The 23,901-nt window shown below is 50.9% G+C and overlaps 3 protein-coding genes across 19 annotated transcripts; 2 read left to right on the plus strand and 1 right to left on the minus strand.

Annotated features, from left to right (window-relative positions):
• Window positions 1-6: 6 nt before the first annotated feature.
• AP5B1 (adaptor related protein complex 5 subunit beta 1) lies at window positions 7-4,823 on the plus strand. 5 transcript variants are annotated; one of them, XR_001516819.2, is made up of 4 exons: window positions 7-456; window positions 561-3,072; window positions 3,680-3,711; window positions 3,953-4,823. XR_001516819.2 is itself a non-coding variant. In XM_006911096.3 (3 exons), exons 1-2 carry the CDS (start codon window positions 307-309, stop codon window positions 3,048-3,050), a joined length of 2,640 nt encoding a protein of 879 aa, XP_006911158.1. In that variant the 5' UTR covers window positions 7-306; the 3' UTR covers window positions 3,051-3,072; window positions 3,680-4,823. The 5 variants fall into 5 exon arrangements, 3 of the variants coding, with proteins under 3 accessions (XP_006911158.1, XP_015444409.1, XP_015444410.1); XR_001516818.2 differs by having other exon boundaries at window positions 561-3,711; window positions 3,953-4,820; XM_006911096.3 differs by having other exon boundaries at window positions 3,680-4,823.
• A 6,534-nt stretch (window positions 4,824-11,357) lies between these two features.
• On the plus strand, window positions 11,358-17,029 carry RNASEH2C (ribonuclease H2 subunit C). 9 transcript variants are annotated; one of them, XM_015588819.2, is made up of 6 exons: window positions 11,358-11,612; window positions 11,777-11,976; window positions 12,055-12,174; window positions 12,463-12,633; window positions 13,495-13,556; window positions 14,372-14,902. In XM_015588819.2, the coding sequence occupies exons 1-6, from the start codon at window positions 11,441-11,443 to the stop codon at window positions 14,748-14,750; spliced, it is 1,104 nt and encodes a 367-aa protein (XP_015444305.1). In that variant the 5' UTR covers window positions 11,358-11,440; the 3' UTR covers window positions 14,751-14,902. The 9 variants fall into 9 exon arrangements, with proteins under 9 accessions (XP_015444305.1, XP_015444306.1, XP_015444307.1 ...); XM_015588821.2 differs by having other exon boundaries at window positions 11,362-11,612; window positions 14,137-14,513; XM_015588820.2 differs by lacking the exon at window positions 12,463-12,633 and having other exon boundaries at window positions 11,360-11,612.
• KAT5 (lysine acetyltransferase 5) lies at window positions 12,702-19,782 on the minus strand. Of its 5 annotated transcripts, none has more exons than XM_015588818.2 (14): window positions 19,435-19,780; window positions 19,269-19,335; window positions 18,898-18,966; window positions 18,670-18,806; window positions 18,225-18,407; window positions 18,061-18,135; window positions 17,881-17,955; window positions 17,307-17,555; window positions 17,138-17,227; window positions 15,746-15,886; window positions 15,574-15,667; window positions 13,577-13,736; window positions 13,362-13,443; window positions 12,702-13,271 (listed from the first exon to the last, which is right to left on the minus strand). In XM_015588818.2, the coding sequence occupies exons 1-14, from the start codon at window positions 19,444-19,446 to the stop codon at window positions 13,137-13,139; spliced, it is 1,569 nt and encodes a 522-aa protein (XP_015444304.1). In that variant the 5' UTR covers window positions 19,447-19,780; the 3' UTR covers window positions 12,702-13,136. The 5 variants fall into 5 exon arrangements, with proteins under 5 accessions (XP_015444304.1, XP_006911160.1, XP_006911159.1 ...); XM_006911098.3 differs by having other exon boundaries at window positions 18,225-18,380; window positions 19,435-19,774; XM_006911097.3 differs by having other exon boundaries at window positions 18,225-18,380; window positions 19,269-19,782.
• Window positions 19,783-23,901: the final 4,119 nt, after the last annotated feature.

The following is a 23,901-nucleotide window of genomic DNA, read 5'->3' on the forward strand; positions in this document are numbered from 1 at the left end:
CTCGGCACGCATCCTGCGCCAGCGGCCTGCCCGGCGCCCCAGCCCCTGCTCGCCGGCGTCCCTTCCCCGCGCGGACCTTGGAGACCCATCCCAGCGTCACCCTCGAAACCTTTGTTTCATCTCGGGACCCGGGCGCGGGGTCCCTGCTGCGGTCTGCGCGTGGCCGAGGGTAGCTGGGATCTGCGAGGGGCCCTGGGGTAACGGTGGCCCTTTCGGGTTGGCGCAGGGGCTCGGGCGCCCTCTGGTGGCCGCGAGACTCCGCCCGATCCCCGTTGACTGCTCCCGCAGGGACCTGCGCTCCTGACCATGGGGCCCTTGAGCCGAGAAACCTGGGCCCAGCGCTTGGGCGCCTTCCGGGCCAGCCCGTCTGCCTTCATGGCAGGTCCTGAGGGTGAGGATCTGGGTCGTGACCTGCTGAGCGACCTGAGAAGTGAAAAGCTGAATGAACAGGCCAAGGTAGGCTCTTGCACGCGCCCCTTGCCCTGGCCCATAAGGTCACCTCAACCCACTGCGCCCTGAACCTCATCTTCGTAATTCCCACCCAAACCCCCGACCCCCAGGTTTCTTTGCTGACCCTGAGCTTGGAGTACCCAGCCCAGCTGTGGCCGGACGCCCCTGCAGCCGAGGCAGCCGCCACCTTCCTCTTGGACACCCTGGACTCTTTACCCCCACGGCCCTCAGCTCTGCGGCGGCCCCTGTTGCTGGCGGCCACCACAGCCCTGGTGTCAGGAGATGTGCTGAGCCCCACCTCGGGAGCCTCCCTCCGGCTCCTGCCCCTACTGCTTGGTTTGGCTTCCAGCGGCGATCTGGGGTCAGGCCTTGGCCCCTCCTCGGAACAGCGCTCCCTGCAGGCCACAGCGTGCGAGTGCCTGCGGGAGCTGGAGAGCTGCAAGCCGGGGCTGCTGGGGGGCTGCCTGGGGTTGCTGAGAAGTCTGCTGGGGCAGGAGGGCCCGGTGGGCCAGGTCCAGCCGCTCAGCCTGCTGTTGGCACTTGCCCTTCGCAATACCTTGGTGATACAGGCTAGGGCTAGGGCCAGTGGGCAGGGCCTGCTCACAGCCAGGGTCCCTTCCACTGGGAGTGGCCTCTGGGACTGGACACTAGCCGAAGAGGGTGATGCCCACCTTCAGCCCCAAGCGCCCAGCTGGCCGGCAGCTGAGGAAGACGGTGGCCTTTCAGCACTAGAGCCCAGTCCCGAGGAGGCCAGGGAGCTTCGGGCTGCGGTGGCCCAGCTTCTGGACACCTCCTACCTGCTCACTCCTGTGGCCCAGGCCCAGCTTTTTTGGCTGCTGGGCTGGGCCCTGCGGGGTCTACGGGGACAGCCACCAGTGCTCTTTAAGCCGCAGTTGGTACGGCTGCTGGGCACAGCACAGCTGACCCTGCTGCACGCCGTTCTGGCACTCAAGGCGGCCTTCGGCGAGGCACTGTTCACAGCCCAGGACGAGGCCTTGCTGCTCCGCCGGCTCACCTTGGCCGCCCAGCACCCAGCCCTGCCCCTGCCCGTCCATCTCTTCTACCTGCACTGCCTCCTGAGCTTTCCTGAGAATTGCCCGCTGGGCCCTGCAGGCGAGGAGGCTGCCCCGCTGCGGTTAGAGCCCCAGCTGTGCCATGGCCTCCTACCCAGTCTCCTGCACGAGCCCATGGCCCTCCTGGCCCGCCTGCACCTGCTGTGCCTGCTCTGTGCCGAAGACGGAGACGAGGAGGAGAAAGGCCAGGGTCAGAGGCCCCGGCGCTACCTGGAGGAACTGCTGGCCGGCCTGTGGCAGAGGGCAGCCCTGAGTGGGGGCCCCCGGGCCTTGGCCACACTTTGCTTCCAGGCCTCGTACCTAGCTGCTCGCTGCCTGTCTGGGCAGCCTGCAGCATTGGCACCCTTGACTCACGGACTGGCCCAGCTGTACCGGGCCCGGCCTGCGCTGGCTCCCCATTTTGTTGATCTCTTGGACCAGGTGGGCTCTGAGCTGGGGGAGCCCCTGAGGGTGTTGTTGCGACAAGACTTGGTGTCCAGGTCAGGCAGGGATGAAGCCCTTCGTTGGCACCTGCAGATGTTGGCAAAGGTGGCAGACCGGGATGCCCAGCCTGCCACCCTTCGCTTCCTACAGGCTGCAGCTGCCCACTGCACAGGCTGGGGCCTCCAGCAGGCCCTGTTGCAGGTCTGCCGGGCCCTGCTTCGGGCGGGTGTTGGGGGAGGCCTGGCTGACTTGCTGCAAGCACTGGCCAGGCAGCTGGGGGACCCCGATGGGCGGGACCACGCCCGCCTCTACTACATTCTCCTGGGCCACCTGTCAGAGCCCAAGCTGGGGGTAGCCCTGGGTCCCTCACTCGCTGCACCTGCACTGGCCTCTTCACTGGTGGCCGAGAACCAGGGTTTTGCCACGGCGCTGATGGTCCAGGAGGCGCCAGCCCCAATCCAGCTGAGTGTGGGGCCTCGCAGAGCCGAGGGCCCGGCCCCGGTGCTGCAGCTCCAGGTGGAGGTGCTGGAGCCGGTGTACTCTCTGGAGCTGCGCTTCCATGTGAAAGGACAACTGTACGCACCCCTGGACGCTGTCCATGTCCCTTGCCTGTGCCCTGGACGCCCCGCTCGCCCTCTGCTCCTGCCCCTGCAGCCCCGCCGCCCAGCTCCCACGCAGCTGGATATCCGAGCCCTGTACACCACAGCCGCTGGCCTCACGTGCTATGCTCGCCTGCCACCCCTGCCTGTGAAATTTGCTGACCTCTTCCTGCCTTTCCCCCAGCCGCCCGAGGGGGCCAGGCTGGGATTCTTTGAGGAACTCTGGGACTCCTGCCTGCCAGAGGGTACTGAGAGTCGCCTGTGGTGCCCTCTTGAGCCACAGGGGCTGGAGGCCTTGGTGTCCCGCCACCTGGATCCCTTCGTGGTGGTGGCCCAGCCTCCCACTAGCTACCACATAGCCATCCGCCTCCCCCCAGACTCGAAGCTGCTGCTGAGGCTGGAGGCAGCCCAGGCGGACGGCGTGCCGGTGGTCCTGCGGACAGATGACTGGGCTGTGCTGCCTCTGGTGGGAGACTACCTCCGCGGGTTGTCAACTGCTGTCTGAGCCCTGGGGTCGGGCACGGCAGGTGGGAACAGGACTGTGGCCTTTGTTGGGTCTGGCCTAAGGGTTGCTGGGGGCCAGAACCCAGTCCTACGGCTCCTTTAAAAACCTACACTCACCAATGCCCCTCACTGCTTTGTTTTCTTCTGGCTCCCGATCGGGGTCAGAACTCCTGGGATGGGGGTCAGGAACCCCAAGAAAGCTTCCAGGCAAAGAACCCCCAGACTACAGGGCTCCAAAGTTCCTTCCTGCCAAAACAGGCCGTGATTCTCCAGAATCCCTGCCCAAGAGGCAGGACTAAAAAACATCTTCATCTCTGCTTCCCAGAGAGGGTCTGGCCCTGCCCAAATCACCCAGCAATTTAGGAACGAGCTCGGAGCTGGGTTTGGGCCTCCTGACGCGTGGCCCAGCACTTTCTAACACCCGAGGTTTACCTTGAATCTCAGGCTGGATGGGCCGATGGGCCGACGGTCAGAAACAGGGAGGGAGAGGAGGCTGCACCAGCCCTGGGGTGGGGGGCTTGTGCGGACTGGAGCCAGCTCTAGGAAGGACTCAGGACAGTTCGGGGCTGAGAGAGGTGTCCCTGTGATCTGGGCTAAAACTAAGCTGGCTTTTCTCACCCCATCCTCTAGGAAGCCACCCGTGGACCTAGAAATCTTCCCAGGTAAGAACCAACGCCCCTAGTTCTTACTCAAAACAGATAAGATACTTAGGGTGCTGATGTATTGAGGCCAGCTCTGCTGCCAGGCACCGAGCCAGTGTTTTCCACATATGTTGCCTCATTTCATCCTTGCAACAGCTTGGCAGGGCCCCGCAGATGAGGACATCTGTAGGCGAGAGGGGTTGAGTGATTTTCCTGTGGTCATGCAGGTGGTTGATAATCATGTTTTGTCATCCTGGAGCAGGTTTCTGTTACCACACCGTCAGAGCACAGCTCTGCATGGGCCACAGGGACACAGAGTTCCCACTCCTCCTCCTTGGGCCAGCCCCCAGGAGGCTGCAGGTGCAGCAGTCAGCAGTGCTGGGTGGAGAATGACCACTGAGGGTCAGGCCTTGCTGTGCTGGGGCAAGGGCCTCTGCTGCTGCCCCTGCCTCCTGGGCTCCCAGCCTGCAGGTCCCCGTGGGCCAGTCTTGTCCCTCCTGATGGGCGCGCTAGGAGAGGAAAGGGCCTGGGACAGGTGTGGCTGTTGCAGATCGGGAAGCCTGCCCCAAGCTCGAGCTCCCGCAATAACCTGCTGTGTGATCTGGGCAAAACATCGCCACATCAGGAAGGGTTCGGTTCCAGGAAGAGGAAACTTCTCCAGCTGTTTGCGGCAGAAAAGAATTTAAGATGGTGTTAGGTACTTACAAAAATCTCCAGGAAGGCGGGAAAATGATCCTCCAGGCCACCACTGGAACCATTGAGAACACACCATCTTGCCGGCAGTCCAGCTCCTCTCCTCAGCACCCAGGAGGGTGGGCCCAGGCCCTGGAGCTTGGGGTGTGGCTGCCACCACTGCCTCTTGAGTCCTGCAAAGCCAGAGAGGCGACGCTGCTGCAGAAAGACTGACCTTTCCACAGCCGGCAGATGGCCTTAGCCTTGTTTCTTCTGTCCACATCATTCAAAGAGCATCTAATGAGTGGAATCTGTTTTTCATGCAGACAGACCTCTTGTGGCAAAGGAGTCAGAACATGTACTTGGTTTTTGTTTTCATTACCTCTGATGCAGAAGATGGTGTTAATCTTTCGCCTAAGATTAAGATAATTGACCCATATAAAGACTCACCAGCCATCCTTTCGTCTGTCTGTCTATCCATCCATACCTCCATACCATTGCATCCACCCCCATTCCTCCATGTAACCCCTCCTCCAAGCCCCACCATCACAAATGTGTCACAATGGACATTCTTACAGATCTCTGTGATGGCTTCCCTGGAATACATACCAGGAGTAGAATTGCTGATCGTAGTGCATGCATGTGAAGTTCTACTAAGAAATGTCAGAATAATTAGTTTTTAGCTTTGCATCCTCTCAGTATGCGAAGGCGTGCCAGGAGGTGGGTGCGGATGGACACTGGGTGAGCCAGCCTGTGCCATCCACCACAGTCTACCCCCTTTGCAAACTCAGTATCCACATACCTCTGCTCGGACTTAAACTTCCCAAAGATCGTAACAACGTGCTCTTGCATAACTACCCCCATACAACCACAACTTCCCCGAAAAGGGAGATCCAAAGTCCCCTCAGCCACTGTCCACTTGTGTGGACTTTACCAGTGGTCACCAGTTGCTGGTTCTCCACTTCAGACATGCTCGAACCCTTCCCTGCCTCCAGGAGGTTAGGCCTAACCACGGGACCAGCTCTAGCTAACAAGATATGAAGGGCGTTGGTTCTGGGGCAAATCATTTCATTGCCAGCCTCCACTTTCCAGGCCCTTCTACCCTGCTGTGGCAGTTGGGAAGGCATATGATGCGGAAGACGTGCGGGAGAGTTTAGTCATAATCTCACCTTGATACACTATAACGAATGCCCTGGGTTATGAAGTTAATCATCAGTAACACCCACTTTATATGAAACGAGGAAAACATGGGGAAGGATATTGCTAGAGCTGTATTTTACTTACAAGAGAAAATATTGTGCAACAAGTTATAAGGCAATAATTAGGGGCTCCGACTTTAGCAGATAAAAATAATCTTACAGGATGTTCAGTTTAATTTGAATTTCAGAGGAACAATTCATTTTTTGGTATAAGTATGTCCCAAACATTGCATAGATTGCATTAAAAAAATGAGTTTCTTTGAAATTCAGGTGTAACTGGGCATCCTGTATTTTATCTGTCAGCCCTAGGAGAGTATATAACATGTACTTATTTGTCTCACTACCCATCCTATGTTCCTTTTGCCTTCACGGATCTTTACTTAGTGGGGTGACCTTCATTCCTGAGTCCTTGGTAATCCTACCTGTATTGAGTCTCTCTAGTTTTTCGTGAACATTATCACTGGACCTAGTGGTCTTTGGAGGTGTCCTGGGGACTCGTCTAGGTGTGACACCCCTCTCTATCTCTGTCGTGTGGCAGCAACAATTTCCTCCTTGATAATCAGGATCAATCACCCTTTTAGAACAAAGAATTTTGTTCTGATGCATGAAGATGGCCAACTGACAAGATGGCGGGCTTCACTTCCAGTTCCGAAAGACCACTGCATTCTCTCCTGGGGACTAAGGACTAAATAAGCAGAGCCCGAAGCTGGACGGACGGGAAGCCAGCACTCGGTGAGAGACTTCTAGAGTAGCTGAAGACGACGGTGACAGCACAGGGCCCCATCTCCCCTTGAAAAACAGAGAAAGATAAAACTACGCCAAACCAAGCCCTCGGCCTAACCTGCAGGCAGAGAATGTCAAACTTAATGATTGTAAGTAAAATTAATAGCAAATGACAGCCATCCCTCTGGTCCCAGCCCTACCCCGCCATAGGCTCCGGGCAAGCAAAGACGGCCTGGGAATAACTGGGGAGAGAAAAGAGGAGAAAACGCGTGATCTAAAATGGCACCAGGAAGACTAAGCCCACCCTAGGTCTGAAAAAATTTTAAAGTGCCTGGGGGCTTAGGGCTTGGACTAGAGGTACGGGACTTTTAAGTTATATGTGTGATTTGAAGGGGCAGCCTTTGAAACACGTAGATTCTGGGGAAGCGAAAAATGGAAAAAGGAAGGAAGACGTGCCCTTTGGCATTTGGGTGTGAAAGGGGAAGTAAATGGAGACATTTCATTGTTCTGAAGACAGAACAAAATCAGAAGACGTATAACTAACTCCCCCCGCCCCAAACAAACAGACAAACAAACAACACACCCATTAAAGTATCTGGACTTTGCTGTGTTGGCAGAAGAGAGCACATCAAACAAGAGTCTTATAAAACACCCAACACCAGAGAAATGAACAAGATAAAAATGAACAGGTTCACACAGAGTTATCGCAAGATATCAGAAAATGAATTTCATCACCTATCGACCAAAGAAAAGTCACACTACTGTGGAAAAACAGCCAGGAAGTAGAAGAAAGCTGTAATACAACACTAAACGGAATGAAATATACTCAAAACGAGCACGTGAAGAGAAGCGAAACCCCCTTAGATGAGAGATTTAAAAAGATCGGAAATAGACAAAACCCAGGGAGAAATGAAGAGAGTTGATCGAACTCAGGAAATAAACACGAAATTATCTAGAAATAAAGATCATTACAAGATGCCCAAGGAAGAATAGTGTCAAAAAATATAATAATAAGGGACATTGAAGGAAGACACAAGGACAATCAGAATGAAAATGAGATAAAGAAGTAGAAGGGATCACAAGAAAGTAATCGCAAAGTAAAACAGAAGGTAGTCCAAGAAGAAATCACAGTTGTATTATTGGGCTTCTAAAGAAAAACTAAACAATGAACCACCACTGGTATTTAATACTGTAATCTAAGAAAAGTTTCTAGGAAAAAAAATCTCCATCTTCAAAGGGCCTGCTGGGTATCTTGGAAAATTAATACAGAATAGTCAACTTTGAGACATCTCATAAAACTATAAGACTTCAAAGATTTTTTTTCAAAAAAGCCCCCAAAATGTCTAGGCAGAAAGATCAAATAACTTACAAGGCAAATGAATTATAATGGCAACAGACAGAGCAAGATAACACTGGAGCAGCATTTTTTAACGTTATGCTTTTGAAAGTGTAAACCTAGGTTTTTCTATCCACACAAATTGTCCTTCAAGGATCAAGGCTATAGGAACAGTTTTTCAACAAGTACATACTCACCTGTGAGCCAGTCTGATAGAGAATGCACTTCAATCAAGAGATGACGAACATATATAGATCTAAAACTAAAACAAAGGTGGGCATGAGGGTTAATAACTAAGTAAAGATGTTATATATTGTGATAAGGAATAGAACTAAAAGCATGGGAGAACTAAAAGCATGGAAAGAGGAAGATAGGATAAGGTAGTCTGATGGCCATATAGGTGCACGTCAGCTCGATTCCCTCTTCATTGCCTGCTCTGTGAAAATAAGTCTGGACCCTTTTAATATCTTTCTTTGCTTGCTGGCTCATTGTTAAGCCTTGTCGGTAGAGGGCGCAGAGGAGCCACTGCAGAAGGCAGTTGTCCTTCCTCTTCTTGATGTGCTCACTAGACAATCTCCGGAAGCTTCTCCAGTACCCAGGCGTCCTCCAGCATCAAGCAACTACAGTGTTCATGGCTTCTCCAGCTCCAGGCTCCTGCAGTGTGTGGTAGTCCACAGCAACTAGCAGTACAGAGGACAGCCCCTGCTCCCCAAACTATGCTGGAATTATTCAAATTAGCCAATCCTAAACTGTTTGCCCTGCCCCGCCTTGCTTTTCCCTCAGAAACACCAATAAAGGCTGTGGCCTGTGCTGTCCCCTCCTTTCTGCCTCCTGACCAACTCTAGTGATTACCCATGTGGCCTTGCAGGGCATGCTGTGCCTCTTGTTTCTCAGGGAACTGTAAGGAACATTGAACTTTTCTTTCAATGGCATTGACTTCATGTCATCACTCACTCACCTCTATAAATTAAAATCCATGGGCACAATTAGGACAAGGACATACCACATCCTATAAGACAACTGCCTGTTACTGCAGTTACTTCCTATTCTGAAGTCTTGAAGCCCTCAAAGTTATCCATGAGGAATGGAATCAACTTCTTCCAAACTCCTGTTAATGCTGATATTTTGTCCTCTTCCCATGAATCATGAATGTTCTTAATGACATTCAGAATGGTGAATCCGTTCCAGAAGGTTTTCAATTTACTTTGCCCAGATCCCTCAGAGGAATCGCTGTCTATGGCAGCTATAAACCGTACGGAATGTATTTCTTAAATAATAAGACTTGAGAGTCAAAATGTCTCCTTGATCCATGGGCTACAGGATGGATGTTGTGTTAGCAGGCACGAAGACATCTCGTGGTTCCAGAAAATAAGGAAACCTATAAAAGACTACTAGGGTCACATCAAAAGACTCAGGAGCTAACTTGAAGAGGGTCCCACTGGCAAAAGATGGGATGATCAGAATAATAACTACAATTAACTGAACTATCAAAATATTAAAATCCATTATTTAACATTTTTTTAAAGGTCACCATAGGAACATGCTAGAGAAACAACTTATTTAAAAACCTGAGAAATGAAAGTATCAAGCAATTATTTTGCCTTTCTTATATTCACTGTACCAGTGGACAACCAAATAGTTGATGGGGGCAGTTTTCATTATAGAAGTATTGCATCTAGTAAATGAAGAATTGGTGGACTTCGAATATAAATTTTTAAACCCCAATGAATTAAAAGGTCTAGGCAATGATCATTTACGGCTGTTAACTTCACAAAAAAGAGAGACATAAGGTATTATGTCCCTCCTGATGGAAAAACACACCACATCTCTTGAAGCAGTCTCGCTCCCTTCCCCACTAAAGTGGGGTGGGGAGCAACGAAGCTTTCTTATCTAATTTCCAGGAAATACAAGGCAGATTAACACAATACTACAGGAATGCAATCACTAATATTTAGACTTGGAAACTTACAAAAGTGAAAATATAAAAAATAAAATCCAGCACGTACTCCTGACTTTAAAAAAAAAACAACAAAAAACCTAAGTGGTACAGATTTAACAAGACATATAGGAAAGCTAAAGGTGTTTTTGTGATTATTGGTGAGGTAGCAAAAGCGTTCCCATGAAAGTTTCAGGAAAACAGAACCATGTCTATTGATACCAGTAACATTTGAGATCTTTCTCTGAAAGTGCTAGAAAAAAAAATTACACGATGTAATGAGAAGGCAAAATCATTATTTGGAAGTCAGATGACTAATTCTGGAAGAGCCAAGAAAATTAAATGAAAACTATTAAGGATAACAAAAGAATTCAGTAGACACATGGTTTAAAAATTAATATGTAAAGATCAACAGCTGTTCCAAAAACTGGCCTGAAGTCCAAATCCAGCCCACTGCCTATTTTTGCAAATAAAGTGTTATTGGAACACAGCCATGCTCATTCTTTTACATATTGTCTATGGCTGTTTTTATGCTAGTGTCAAAGTTGAGCAATTGTGGCAGAGACCATATGTGAAGTTTGCCAACCTCTGCTGTAGATAATCAAAATAAAATGGAAAAAAAGATCTAATTTGTAACAGAAACAAATGATAGAAAAAGACTTTAAAATAATAACTATTATATAAAGAAACCCTCACAACTGTACAGCTAGACAAAAGACATGAAGAAATGGAAGTATGTATCTTAATAGAAAACGAAAGCAAAACTCTAATGCCCTCCAGCCAAAGACCACCAGGAACACATCTGTAGTTGAACAGATGGGTTTATTATTCTTGCGCTGTGGGGCATCTCAGTAAGAGGGTGTTAGGAAGGATTTTTAGGATTTGGACTTGTGTTAAGTGATTTGGGGGAGGGTTTAAGGAAGCAGCCCTTTCCTCTGGATTGGATGCTGTCAGGAAGTGGGAGTCTTTCTATGATGGGATAATGTTAACAAATCTTAATTAGACAGAGGCTAAAGCTGTAATTGGTAAAGAAGCAACAGTCACTTATCCAAGATAGAGGGATGTTTATCATTTTTGTGGTTTGGACAATGTTTCTGCCTTTGTCCGTGTCCACATGATTATAGAGTGACCTTGTTTTTGCCTTGATCCTTCATGTCACAGAGTGACCTTGTCTGATAATGTTCTGTGAAACTGTTCATGTTCAACAGAACACCAAGTCCAGCTCCTGGATGTCTGGGGTTGTTCTTCTCAAATCTATGAATTAAATGCAATTTTAATCTTAACTACCAGTTCATATGTGTTTTCTGAGACAACTTTACAAAACAAACCTAAACTGGGTATCTGAACAAATAAACAGAGAAGAGTTAAGAAACCAAAAATATCGTGAGAACTAAAAGAAAAAAAAAAAGATAAATTTGACTACACAAAAAAAATCTTCTGTGTAATAAAAGTCAATGCTACACAAGTTTGGAAGACAAACCACAAAATCAGATAAAATATCTTCAACACATTTGAGGAAGGGTTGATGTCCCTGGTAAAATTCAAAACACAAACTCTACCAATCAATATAAAAAGTGTACTTTTCAGAATCCTTTTAATTTTTTTACAAAAGAATGTACCATTGTACACTGAAACAAATAAATATTGGATGTCAACTGTAATTGAAAAAAAAATTTTAATGAAAAAAATTACCAGTGAAAATTTCAAGGAAAAAAAAAAGCTAAGAGTTGAACACAGGGAGGCGAGGCTTGCAGAAGAGCCTCAGGGAAGGCCTACGCTTCCCAGGAAGCTCTGCACTGACTGTCCTCGGCCTCCCGACAGGCTTCGCGCGAATTTCGCGCCAGCTTTGGCCTTTTCCAGCGAGCCAGGGAGTCGCGGCGGAGAATGGAGAACATCGACGAGGAAGACGTGCAGAAGCACCGCGTCCACCTGCGCCCCATCACTCTGCGCAACGCCGCCCCGGCCACGCTGCACCTCCTGCCCTGTGAGGTCCCGGTTAACCGGCCCGCTCCTGTGGAGCGCTTCTTCACCCCGGCCATCCGCCAGGGTCCTGACGGTGAGCGCCCGCGGCTGGACTACGGCTCCCGGCAGCCCCCGCGCCGACGCCGCGTTCTCGTAGGCGTGGAGGGTTGCGAGGGCTCCTGGGGCTCGTGGTCCGCTGAAGGCGGCGGGAGGGCCTGGATCGGGCCTTCACTGAGGCCCTGTGCCTGCCTCCCCCAGGACTCCAAGTGTCGTTTCGTGGTCGCAAACTACGGGGCGAGGAGGTGGAGGTGCCGTCCGGCCTCGAGGGATACGTAATGGTGATGGAAGAGAAAGGAGAGGTGTTGGTGGGGAAGCAGGACTTCTCGGAGGGTTCAGAGAATGACGAGCAAGAGGAGCAGGGACTGGTGGAACCCCCGGAGGCGCTGGAGCGGGACTTCGTGAGCACAGGGGCATCGAGTTGGCGGGGGTGCGGGCGGGGGCGGCGGCCTCGATGCTGAGCCAGGACCCTTCCCCAGGACCGCTTTATCGGAGCCTCTGCCAGGTTTAGCCACTTCACCCTGTGGAACCTGGAGACCTTTCCTGGCCCGGATGCCAAAGTGCGTGCGGCCCTAACCTGGCCCAGCCTCGCTGCAGCGGTGAGTAGATGGGCCCTCATCCTCCCAGACCCCATTCATTCCCCATCCCTGGCTTCAAAGGTATTTCCTGGGTTGTCCACAGTCTTGCCCCTGAGTGGATTTGGGGCTTTAGGGCTGTGAGGCACAATGGGGCAGAAAATGGAGCCTGGGTCTAACTGGAGGGTTAGACTGGCTAAGGGCAGCGTGGCTTCCCCACTACTCTTCTTTGGCACTTCTAGAAGGGGCGATCATTCTGAGCAGCTAGGTCGCTCCCAGAGTATATGGGCTACCCAGCCACTCCATTCTCAGAAATCCAATAGTAAAGGTGACTCCTGTGGCAGATTCATGCACCAGTGCCGGAGGACTGAGAGCCCGAGCTTGAAATTGAAAGCCACCGATCCCCTCACCCCAATAAACCAGCTCTTCCCTTTGGAGCCACTGATTCCATCATCCCCAATAAACCAGCTCTTCACAGCACCTGTGAGTTTGCCCACACTTCATGCCTTTAAGCCGGTACTGTCCCTTCTCCCACAAGAACCTGTCATGGCTCTGGCCTGTGGAAACAATTTATTGGTGGGGGCAGGGAACAGGGGCTGGTGGGGGTAAGAGAGGCCAGAATTCTGCAGCCAGTACCCACCCCACCCCCAACTCCTACTTTACAAAAGAAATTTTTACAGCTGCCGGCTCTCTGTTCAGAGTGCCCCCACCCCCATCTCACTGTACACAGCTGCCTGGCTCCCTCTAGTCCCTGGTTCACAGCAGGCCTGGGCCTGCGGCCAGCTGACTTTAGAGTTGACCTGAGCCCTGAGCTCACTCTGGTGCTGGGCACCAGCCAGCCCCTACCAGGCTCGTCCTCTCCTTGTGGAACTGTCCTCAGCCTGGTCCGTCTCCCTTGGTGTCCCTCTTAGGGGCCTGTTGGGAGCTGGATGGGATGTCGGCCCCCATTTGCCCGCTTTGTTGGCACTAGTATGGGCAGTGCCTGGTCACCACTTCCCCCTCTTGCTCCAGTCCTTGGGAGTGAAGTGCAGACACTTGGAGTCAATGCGGAGGAGCCGCTTGAGCATGGCCCGCTCGTGCCCATCCACGATGTCCTCTGACAGTGTGAGGATATACTGGCCCTGGGCGGGAGACGAGAGCAGGCAGGTCAGCCCACAGGGGCCTGCACGCTACACCCCTCCGCACGCCCCTCCCCCCTGCTCACTCCTCACCTTGTAGTAGTTGATGAGGTTGAGGTACTGTAGGGTAGAGATGACATCCTCCTTCTTGATGCTTGTGATTTCACTGATCTCGCTGTGGGAGGGCAAAGATCAGGTTCTCTGGGGGCCTTTACCTCTGCCCTAGATCCCCAGAGCCCCGGGAGTGAGAAAGCTTGGGAACAGACAGGCCCCGCCATACACCCTCAGGTAGGTGGGGCCAGGCTCACTTGATGGTGATCTGCGGCCTCTCCCCGCTGTCTGACTTCAGCCCCATCAGGATCTCCAGGATGGTCTGGGACCAGTAGCTGCGGTAGGACAGGAGGCCAAGGTCCGAGAGGGGCTTCTCTGGGGTCCCCGTTTTCCCTTCCACTTTGGAGAGTTCATAGCCTACAGCGGTGGAGAGGAAGAGGGTGGGTGAGCGGGCGCAGCTTCACGTAACCATGCTGAAGGGCACAGGCTGTAGAGGCAGATGCCTGCTACCCATCCTGGCCCTGCCATGTGGTTGTTTGCTCTGTGCCTCAGCTTCCTCATAAAGGACTAATGAGCACTCACTCTTCGTCTGTGTACTGAGCACAGTGGAGAGTACCGAGGGCACCGAGAGGAGCAGCTACAGCTGGGAGGGGTGCTCAGGACCCAGTGAGGGCTTAGACACGGGGCTGGGGGCAGCAGAGACGATGGCTTATAGAAAGCAAGTGCCTCCAATTTTCCTGTGTCACGCTACTCTCTATACATGGGCTTGTGAGCAGACCTCACCTCTACTTCAGGCCTGATGTGCTTGGATTTTCAGTCACCTCAGTCCCCCTAGCTGTGACCCGAGGAGTGTCGGTGGCTCCAAGACCAGGCCTGCCTGACCAAGTGGTTGTGAGGCCTCAAGGAGAGAAGCACTGGCTTCCCCGCAGCCCTGTCCCTCCCACTGCCGGCTCTGCCCACCTCTCGCCTGCGCACCACTGGGCACTGGCAGCAGTTCCTGGGGAGACATCAGGTCCTGAAAAACCCATCGTGGCTTCACATCTCTTGGGCAGAGTCTTCATTCTCCCTGGCAGGGCCTGGGATGTCTCCACCACCAGAAGCCCCTCCTCACCCTGTCACAACCAGCCTCATGTTGGACCGCAGCCCTGTCTGCTCCCTCTCTTTGGAGCATCTTTATCAGCCATTCTTGCCTTCTTACTCAATCTTGTGACTTTTCCACCAAGCAACCTGGTGGTGAGAGGGAGAGACTGGTGCTTTGGAGAGAGGAAGCACGGAATAAGAAGGGGATGCTGGGTTCCTACTCAACCTAGCTGGGTCCGCAGTACGTGGAGAGTCCTGACAGATCAAGCAGAGACCACACCGGTCTCCTCAGCTGGCGGGAACTCCGACCCCGCCCCAGTGAACACCCACCCACCCTGTCTGCCATGCTGAGCGCACCTCCCTGCTGGCCCCACTAAGGTCTGACCTCCAAGGCACAGACTGAGTTTAAGCATCTGCCTGCTTTAGCACACTGAAGGCTTCCTGAAGATGTGACCCCACCTTGCTATCATTCTGCCAAATAAAATTTCTCAAATGGACCACGACCTTGAACAAGTCCAGCCTCTGCGTCTTCCCCAAACAGCTAAGGCTCCCGCCCCATCTTCCAGGTCAGAGCCTGGTTATCCAGGCTGGGAAGCAGAGGGACCTTGGGGTTGACGGGACATTGAATAGTTCACGAAGAATGAGGAGCAGAGTCCTTTCTGGTCTTTAAGAGACTGACCTGACCGAATGCAGAAATGGGCTGAATCGGTGCAAGTCAGTGCTCACATCTGTTTGCTGAGTTAACAGCATTCTGAACATTTACTGTCTGCCAGGCTCGGGGACAACTGGGGAAATGAGGAACTGGTCCTTGCCCAGGAGCTCATATGACATTGTAATACCAAAGAGACAAGCAATAGTGGCTCACTCGGCTTCCACCCGTAGCCCTGGGTAGGGGCAGATGAGTCACATTTGGGAACAGTTGGGTGGTGCTTGGGACCTTGGCCGAGAAATGGTGAGGGACTGAGCACCTACTCCAGATGAGCAGGGCAGTCACCCTGAGGACTGGGGGACCCTGGAAGCTTTCCACCTATTTCCAACCAGGTCCCCCTGGTGACCGGGCTGCACAGCCATTGCCGAGAATCACATCAATCCCGCAGGTCTGTGTGGAAGGAACCAATGGGAGCCCTGATGCCAGGGCCGTGCCCCGGCCCCTGGCAGGAACACAGCTACTCACTGAATTCGATCAGCAGCTTGCCGTAGCCGCGGCGCTGGTAGGGCGGCAGAGTTAAGATGCAGGCCACGTTATAGTCTTCCGTGGACTCCTTTTCCTGGAAGAGAGGGGCGGGCGAGTGTGACGGAGGGGCTCATGGCAGGAGAGGCCAAGGGGCGGCCGCATGAGCACTCACCTTAGAGAAGTAGCCCACGATGTGGAAGCCTTTGCAGTCATACTCCGTCATGACGTAGAAGAGGAAGGGGTCCGTGTCATAGTACAACGTCTTGTGGTCGAGGAAACACTTGGCCAGAAGACATAGGTTCTGGGAGTAACTCTGCAAAGGAAAAGACCTGTCACCACTCTGAGTTCCCCACCTCGGAGTGTGGCCCACTGGGCTAGGGTCGACCAGGAGCCTCTGTGCTCCGAGCTGATAGGTGAAGAGCCTTACTCCCCAGAGGCTGACCCATTCCACTGACACGACTGTCGCTGCCCCTCAGGCAGGGCCACTCCTCAGCGTCGAGGAGCCCATGTACCTGCTTCCTGGTGAGCTGGGCAGGTTTTCCCATGCTCACCATGCCTCCACCTAAGTCTGCCCGGGGCAGGGGGTGGGGGGGTGGGGTTCCACTGCTCTCTACTACGGTTAACAACAGTTAACAAACTGACACATCCCCAAGAAGACTGACCAAGGCATACGAGAGAAGCTCTACTCATGTGACAGTTTAAGGAGTCTGCTTGTCAAAAAATAAAACATTCTCCTGCCTACAATCACACCTCTTAGGAACTGATCTGGCGGGCTCCAACTAAGGGAAGGCACTCTTGAATTTAACAAAACAACAGCCTTAGAAGTTTCCCCAGAAAAATTATTCTTGCTACTTTCCCTCTACACACAGTTTTTCCTGCATCGCACATGACTTTTTAGGCACCTGCTGGGCACTGCCATTTGGATGCCCAAGTCTACACTTAATACAGAACGGTGGTTAAAGCAGCCTCTTCCTCAAGCTCCCCAGCCAGAGCTCGCCCCTGCCAGTCAAGGCGCTCGCTTCTCCCTCACTGCTCTCTGGCCCCAACTGGCCTCACTCCTACCACCTGAGCTCTGTCCCTCATAACAGCCTTGCCTCACCCTGCCCTTCGGCTAGAGGGTCTTTGCATTTCACACACACACGCTCTACATCCACGAACCCCACTGCTTCGGAGTCCCTTACCCACGAACCCCACTGTTTCGGAGTCCCTTACCCACCTTGTCTTTCAGGTCAAGGCTCAAAAGCCACCTCCCCTGTGAAGCTTTGGTGACTACCTCCTCTGGGTCCTAAGAACCTACCCTTTGTTTTATGATGCATCACACTGGGATCTAAGTGGCTGCTGGTGGCTGTTTTCCCCATGGACTGTGAGCTCTCAGCAGAGACTTTGTCTAATTCCGTCTTTGTACCTCCCAGCACCTGCCCGACAGCAGGAACTCAATAAAAATGGAGTGAACCGATCTGCTGGCCATACTGGTCAATGTTTTCCTGAGCAGGAAGAAGCTGCTCATTTGACTTCCCCCAGACTTCCAGGTCCAAGGACGCCCCACTGTCCCTCGGCCACTGACCTTGTTCTTACGTCCATCGATCTCAAAGAAGGATATGGTGCCCTTGCGGTAAATCTCATTGCCTGGAGGATGTCGCAGATCACACTTCGTCTGAGGAAGAGCAAAGGATCAGGGGCTGGACAAGGTGGGGGTGCGTGCTAGGAGGGCTGCCTCCTGGAACCCCTCATACCAAGTGACGCTGCAGACACTTGAGGCTGCGGCCATACTTGAGGCAGAACTCGCAGAGATAGAGGACGGGCAACGTGGTGAGCTCCTGTGGGTACGGGGAGAAGTACCACGGCTTGAGGCGGTGCCGGCCCAGCTCGATGCACTCAATGTTCTTCATCCGGGTAACAATGTCGTCGTGGCTCCGGTCAGACACCAGGCTCCCAGTCATGCGTGGAGCTGATGGTATCCCATCTGAGCTGTCCTGGGAGTCCTGCCCAGAGCCAGTGGAAGACACCAGGTTACAAGAGACTGTACCACTAACATAGCCCTCCCACAGGTTTCCTTGTTCAAGCCTAATAGCAACTCTATGGGGGACGGACAATAACCCCCCCCTCCAAATAAAGAAACTAAAACATGGCAAGTTTTTGTTCAAAACTTGGGATCACCCAATGACTGACCTGAACCAGCTCTGTCTGGTTCCTATTACCAACACCACAGCTGCCCACCACCCCATTTATTTTTAAACTAGTCACTAAACTTTCCACCCAACCTATGTCCCCGCCTTTTCACCAAGCTTCTCTCTTCCCCAGACCTACCTCATCAGTGCCCAAGCAATTCGATTTTCGCTTCCGTCCTGGCTGAGCTGCCACTGCCCTACGGGCTGACCCATTCTGCAAGTGAGATGGTAGAAACAGAAGGGGTGACTGTGACATGAATCTGAAAGAAGCTACTGGAGGGATGAAAAAAGGGAAGAAGAGATGGTTTGGAGAACTTACCTGGGGAAAAACTGAGGCTGGGGCTGTCTCGCTGGGCACTGGAGTTGCTGGTGAAACCACCTCCACCTTCCGTTTCTGCAGAGAGAAACCAAGAAAGGTGGGTCAGAAGGTAGAGAAGGAGGGACCTAAGAGGAAAGCAAGGTCCCTGGAATTGCTGAGGGTACCGTTGAGCGGTGGTTGGGCTGCAGGCAGGAGCTGGAGGAGAGCGGCTGGTCGGGCTCGCCACCGGGAATGGCCTCCCGCTCCTTGGGCAGGTTGAAGCGGAGTGTGATCTGGACCGGGATTGGCAAGGTCTTCCCGCTGGCCTGGGTGGAGGCCGGCTGTAGAGATAGGTCCAGGGTCTTCCTCTGGGGTGGGGATGGTGGTGGGATGGGGAAGGGAATAGGAGCCCCTCAGCATGGAGTGATCAAACCCCACCCTCTGCCCTCTCAAGGACACAGGAATAGCCGCTGGACTCTGGAAGCTACATCTGCAGTTTGGCCCCCATCATTTGCAAGTTGAAGCCAGGGTGGGAGAGCACCGCCTCCAGCCCATCCAGGAGCCACTGAGGCCAAAAGATGAGAGAAGTAAGAGGCAGGACAGAAGAGGTGAAGTAGGGGACCTACTCACCACCTCTCTCTCTGGAGAGCCGGGGCGGGACCCAGGAAGTCCGTTCTTGGTGGGGGTCTTAGCCTCTTTCTTAGGGAACTGGATCTTCTTCAGGTCCAGCCGTTCGTGGGTCACCCATTCATCCAGGCGTTTGTTGACTGCAGCAGTGGGGATGTCTCAGGAAGGAATGCCAGAGGCTACCTCCCAAAGCTACCCTGCAGCCCCCTCTCACCCCAGCCCAGCACTCACAGTCAATGTAATGGACATAGAAAAGCTTCCGACCACTGATGTCCTTCACGCTCAGGATCTCGGCCAGGGCTGTGGGAACAGCAAAGGCAGGAGCTTTAGACGGGCTAGGCCATGAGGCTCCACCCCAGGCTGGATCCCTAAACCCCAGCACTTGGAAGCTCTCGCTTTAACCCCCTTTAGTCACCCAGTGCCGCCCCCTCTCCAAGCCCCGCCCTGTCCAGCTCGGAGCGGCTAAAGGCCACGCCCCTCCTGAGTGTCTGCGCCCCGCCCGCCACAGAATCCTCGAGGCCCCTCCCCGTCCCGAGGGTTCGGTTGACTCCCTCCCGCCCCTCACCCCAGGTTCCTTGGCCCCGCCCCCCGACGTCACTCACGCCACTCATCTTCGTTGTCCTGGTTCCGCCGTAGCACCGGCAGGCGGCAGCCTTCGATTATCTCCCCCTGGGGAGACAGCGCGGCGCCAGTGTCGGCTACTGGGGGGCCTCGGGCTCTACCCACCTCCCCTGGCTCCCTCCGCCCCGCCCCGGGCACCGGACTCACCACCTCCGCCATCTTCCCTCCCTCCACTGCCACTTCCGGCCCCTCTGGGAGACGTCACTTCCGGGACTGAGCGTGCTTTAGGCCTGGGCTTCCCGACGCCCCTGTAGAAGAGGACCCTTGGAAGACACCGCCGCCAAGCTGGAAGCGGGTAGCTGGCCCCTTGGGCTGTTGAGAGACTGTGGTATTTTAAGTTCCGGGCCGGGTCCTGGGTGGAATCTCCACAACGAACGCAACGATTGGCGGAAAGCTCAGTCCGTCACGTGACGCCCACCGGGTGCGACGCTGGTCACGCGGACGCGGCGTGGGTCACGTGAGACTAGTGTTTGTGCTTTGCGGGTGGCCAGACTCCGGCGTCTCTTAGTAGCGGTGGATGGTGTCGCGGGGAGTGAACTGCGCGTGCTCGGCTGGGGGGGGCGGGTCTGGAAGGTTTGAGAGGCTGGAGAAGTTGGGCGGGACTGTGAAGGGATTTCGACGCCTGGCCAAGTTTGTGGACTTCATTCCTTAAGGATGGGTACTCACAGAAGATGTCTAGATTGTTTCGTATATTAAGTTTCTAATTATAAAAGTAATACAACATAATTCATTCATACATTCAACAAATGTGTAAGGACCTACTACTATATATCAGGCACTGTTCTAGGAGCCTGGAATATATCAGTGAATGGAATGAAGAGCCGTGCCCTCATAGAGGTTACATTGTTGGGGGTTGGGAGGAAAAGGAGAGGTTTATATAACAAACAATAAATATATTAAAAAGTTAATTAGCGTATTAGTAAGTGATAAGTGTTTGGGGAAACCAAAAAGAGTGTACACGGTAAAGGAAATGGGCAGATAGGTTGCAATTTGAAATAGAATGCTGAGGGCAGGCCTCCCTGGGAATGTATTTCTTCAGTAAAGGTTTAGAGAGGGAAGGGAAAATCCATGCAGATACTTGGGGAAACTTTCAGAAAAACAGACCACAATAGGGGGAGAAAATGTAACCTCAGATCATAACGGGGGAAACGTCCACAGTGAACATTTCGGTTGTGTGTCCTGTAGAATAGGGGTGAGCAAACTGTGGCCTGTGGGCCAAAGCCAACCGTCTGCTGATTTTCTTACAGCCAATGAGCTAAGAATGGTTTTTGTATTTTTTAATGGTTAGGGGGAAAAATATAGATATTTCATGACACGTGAAAATTATGAAATTAAAATTTCAGTGTCCACAAGTAGTTTGTATGGAATGTAGCCACACTGCTTCATTTACTTTGTCCATGACTCCTTTCACACTAAAACTGAATAATCGTATCTGAAATACAAATCTCTAACGCACAAAGCCTAAAATACTATCTGGGCCTTTACAGAAAGTGTTTGCTATGCCCTGCTTTATAAACGATTATGTTATCTTTTGAATACAAAAATAGGTTCTTACTGTGTATACTGTTCTGTGACCAGCTTGTTCACTTAACAACATAAATTGAACACTTATCACTAAATATTCCTTAGCACCATTTAATGGCTATATAGTGTTTTGTTATTTAGATGCACCTTAGCTGCCATAACCAATTGCCTATTGTTGAATATTATTTTCAATTTTCCACTATCACAAAAAGTGCCACAAAGAGTATCGTCGTAGCTACAACTTTCCACACATTCATTTTAGCATAATTTGCATCGAAGATATAAATGGAGAATGACTATATCTGCATTTTAGAATAATCATCCTGGTGACAGTGTCCTTGGATTAAAGGAGATAAGACCAGAAAAGGACCAATAGGAGGTCTGTTGAAATTGGCTATTCACTGATAAAAGTCAATAAAAAGTCAGAGCTTGCTCTGTATTGCATTAGTACAATTTCAGTTCTTGCCCCCTTGCCATCTACAAGCCGAAGACCCAGGAAAGCCAGTGGTATAGTTCCAGTCCAAGTTTGAAGGCCTGAGAACCAGGAGAGTAGATCGTGTAAGTTCTAGTTCAAGACTGAAGGCCTGAGAACTAGGGGAGTCAATGGTGTAAGTTCCAGACCAAGGGCAGGAGAAGATTGATGTTCCAGACTCAGGCAGACAGCAAGTTCTCCTTCTTTGCCTTTTTGTTCTATTCTGACCCTCAGCAGGCTGAGTGACGCCTACCTACAGTGGGGCAGGCCATCTTCTTTACTTGGTTTATCATTTCAAATGTTAATATACAGAAACACTCTCATAGATATACCTCTGAAAGTAATAATGTTTAATCAAATATCTGAGCACCCATGACCCAGTCAAGTTGATACATAAATTAACCATTTAGACCATATATGTGCATTTATGTAAAATTACTTATGAACGACATGTCTAGAAATATTTTAAATTTAAAAATCTTCTTTTCATTGGAGTGGTCCCCCGCCTAGGGTTAAGGAGCTAGGTGTTGATCTTCCTTATTTATCCTCCTATCAGGCGTTGGCCGAGAGTTGCTTTCAAAGGTGTTCATTCCTCGAACTTAAACCTTTCCCCGTGTGTGGGCTGGACATGCTCCTGTGGTTAGAAAAAGCCTCAGAGAAAAGTGTCCCACAGAGGAAAAAGCCAGGGCCCACCCTCTACGTCAGCCTCAGGATTTCATCTTGAAGGATGTTAATAATGTGTTTACTCAGGAAAATGAGCAGTCCCCTTCAAGGTGGCGCCTGCCTTCCATCCTACATGTCAGCGACTCAGAGGACCTCATGTCCATTCTGCCAGTTTCAGAAGAGTTTCTGTGCCACCACAAAGGAGAGATACTGGTCACTGTATCACAGGGACAATAATGGTAACACCTACAGATGATGTGTGTGCAGGTCTGGCGTGGTGTCTGGTACGTAGCGAGCACCCCAAAATCAGTAGGCTGCCTTAACTACAAATAGAGTGGTCAGGTGTTTTCAATATCCCACTTCTGCCTACTATTGCAAAAATGATTCAAGGAGAAATAGAAAATATAAATAGAGTAGTCATATCTATTAAAGGAATTGAGTTCATAAATTAAAACCTACCCACAAAGGGACTGCTGGGTCCAGATTGTTCACTGGTAAATTCTATCAAAATTAAAGGAAAAATAATACTAATCCTACACAAATTCTTTTATAAAACAAGAGGGACACTACCCAACTCACTTTATAAGGCCAACATTACCCTGATACCAAAATCATAGCTATCACAAGGAAAGAATGCATAGACATATTCCACATGAACATAGATGTAAAATTCGGTAGTAAAAGACTATCAAATAATTCCTGTTCTTCATTGCACCTATCTCTACTTGATACATTGCATATTCATGTATTTATTTATTACATATATCTTCCATGTAGAATACAAGTTCTCTGAGTGCAAGCACTGTTTTGTTTATGATTGTCCTTTCTACACCACCATCCCAGCATCTAGAACAGTGCTTGACCAATATTAGATGCTCAGTAAATATTTGCTGAATGATTAAGTGAGAGATGGACCTCTAGTTGATTACAGGAGACACATGGTTGCCCTTGTGAGCTTAAGTACAGACAAAGATAATGGAGCATTTTAAAAACATCTGAAGATTCCAGTCCTGACCCATCGTCTGTTGTTAAATGCAAGTATATTTATGCCATTAATTTAATAAAGGCTTAGTTTTTATTTTGTTAAAATATACATACATAACATTTACCCTTTTAATCATTTGTAAATGTACAATTCAGTGGCATTAAGGACATTCATATGTAACCATAACCATAGCCATCTCCAGAATCTTTTTTGTCATTTCCAACATAAACTCTGTACCTATTAAACAATAATTTCCCATTCCCCATTCCCTAACCCCGGTAATCTCTACTCTGCTTTCTGTCTCTATAAATTTTCCTACTCTAGGTACCTCATATAAGTGGAATCATACACTTATGATTCCACTTCGTCTGGCTTATGTCACTTAGCATAATGTTGCTGACCTTAAACAGTCATTTTACCAGCAAAAATGGGTTTACTCGAGAACTGCAAAGAATTGTAATTCGGGACAAGCAAGCAAGCTGTAGCAAAAGTCACAGCCAAGTCTGACAAAAGAGAGGAAAGTTACGGAGAAAAAAAAGTTGGGAAGAGTTGTTTTGAACAAAAGTCCAGGAGAAATGCAAGAGTTCAGAGAGATGAAGGTTTCTCATTAGCTGAGTTGCCAGGGTAGTTGATTTCTCATAAGAGATGCAGTGTACGTCTTTTCCTGTTAGGGCCTGTGATTGACAATTCATTCTTGTTGCTAATTCATCTGTTGGAGTCTGTAATTGACAATTCTTGTAGTTGACATTGAGTGATGCTGTGTGAGAGCTCCCCCTACTGGCCTCCTGACTCCATTTCAGTGAGATTTCCCTTTATTTTCACAATGTCAAGGTTCATCCGTTTTGCAGCATGTGTCAAAATTTCGTTCATTTTTATGGTTGAATAAAATACCACTGTTTGTATAGGCCACATTTTGTTTATCCGTTCTTCTGTTGATGGGCATTTTATGTGTTTCTACCTTAAGACTTGT

The sequence above is a fragment of the Pteropus alecto genome, unplaced genomic scaffold (genome assembly GCF_000325575.1).
Source record: "Pteropus alecto unplaced genomic scaffold, ASM32557v1 scaffold43, whole genome shotgun sequence".
NCBI lineage: Eukaryota > Metazoa > Chordata > Mammalia > Chiroptera > Pteropodidae > Pteropus > Pteropus alecto.

Coding starts and splice junctions, on each gene's coding strand:
- AP5B1 (XM_006911096.3), top strand. CDS start 307: ATGGGGCCCTTGAGCCGAGAAACCTGGGCCCAGCGCTTGGGCGCCTTC. Junction 457..560: donor AGCTGAATGAACAGGCCAAG/GTAGGCTCTTGC, acceptor CCCGACCCCCAG/GTTTCTTTGCTGACCCTGAG.
- RNASEH2C (XM_015588819.2), top strand. CDS start 11,441: ATGGAGAACATCGACGAGGAAGACGTGCAGAAGCACCGCGTCCACCTG. Junction 11,977..12,054: donor AGGCGCTGGAGCGGGACTTC/GTGAGCACAGGG, acceptor ACCCTTCCCCAG/GACCGCTTTATCGGAGCCTC. Junction 12,175..12,462: donor GGCCCAGCCTCGCTGCAGCG/GTGAGTAGATGG, acceptor CTCCATTCTCAG/AAATCCAATAGTAAAGGTGA.
- KAT5 (XM_006911097.3), bottom strand. CDS start 19,446: ATGGCGGAGGTGGTGAGTCCGGTGCCCGGGGCGGGGCGGAGGGAGCCA. Junction 18,381..18,669: donor GCTCTCCAGAGAGAGAGGTG/GTGAGTAGGTCC, acceptor CTATCTCTACAG/CCGGCCTCCACCCAGGCCAG. Junction 13,272..13,361: donor ACCTCATCAACTACTACAAG/GTGAGGAGTGAG, acceptor TCTCCCGCCCAG/GGCCAGTATATCCTCACACT.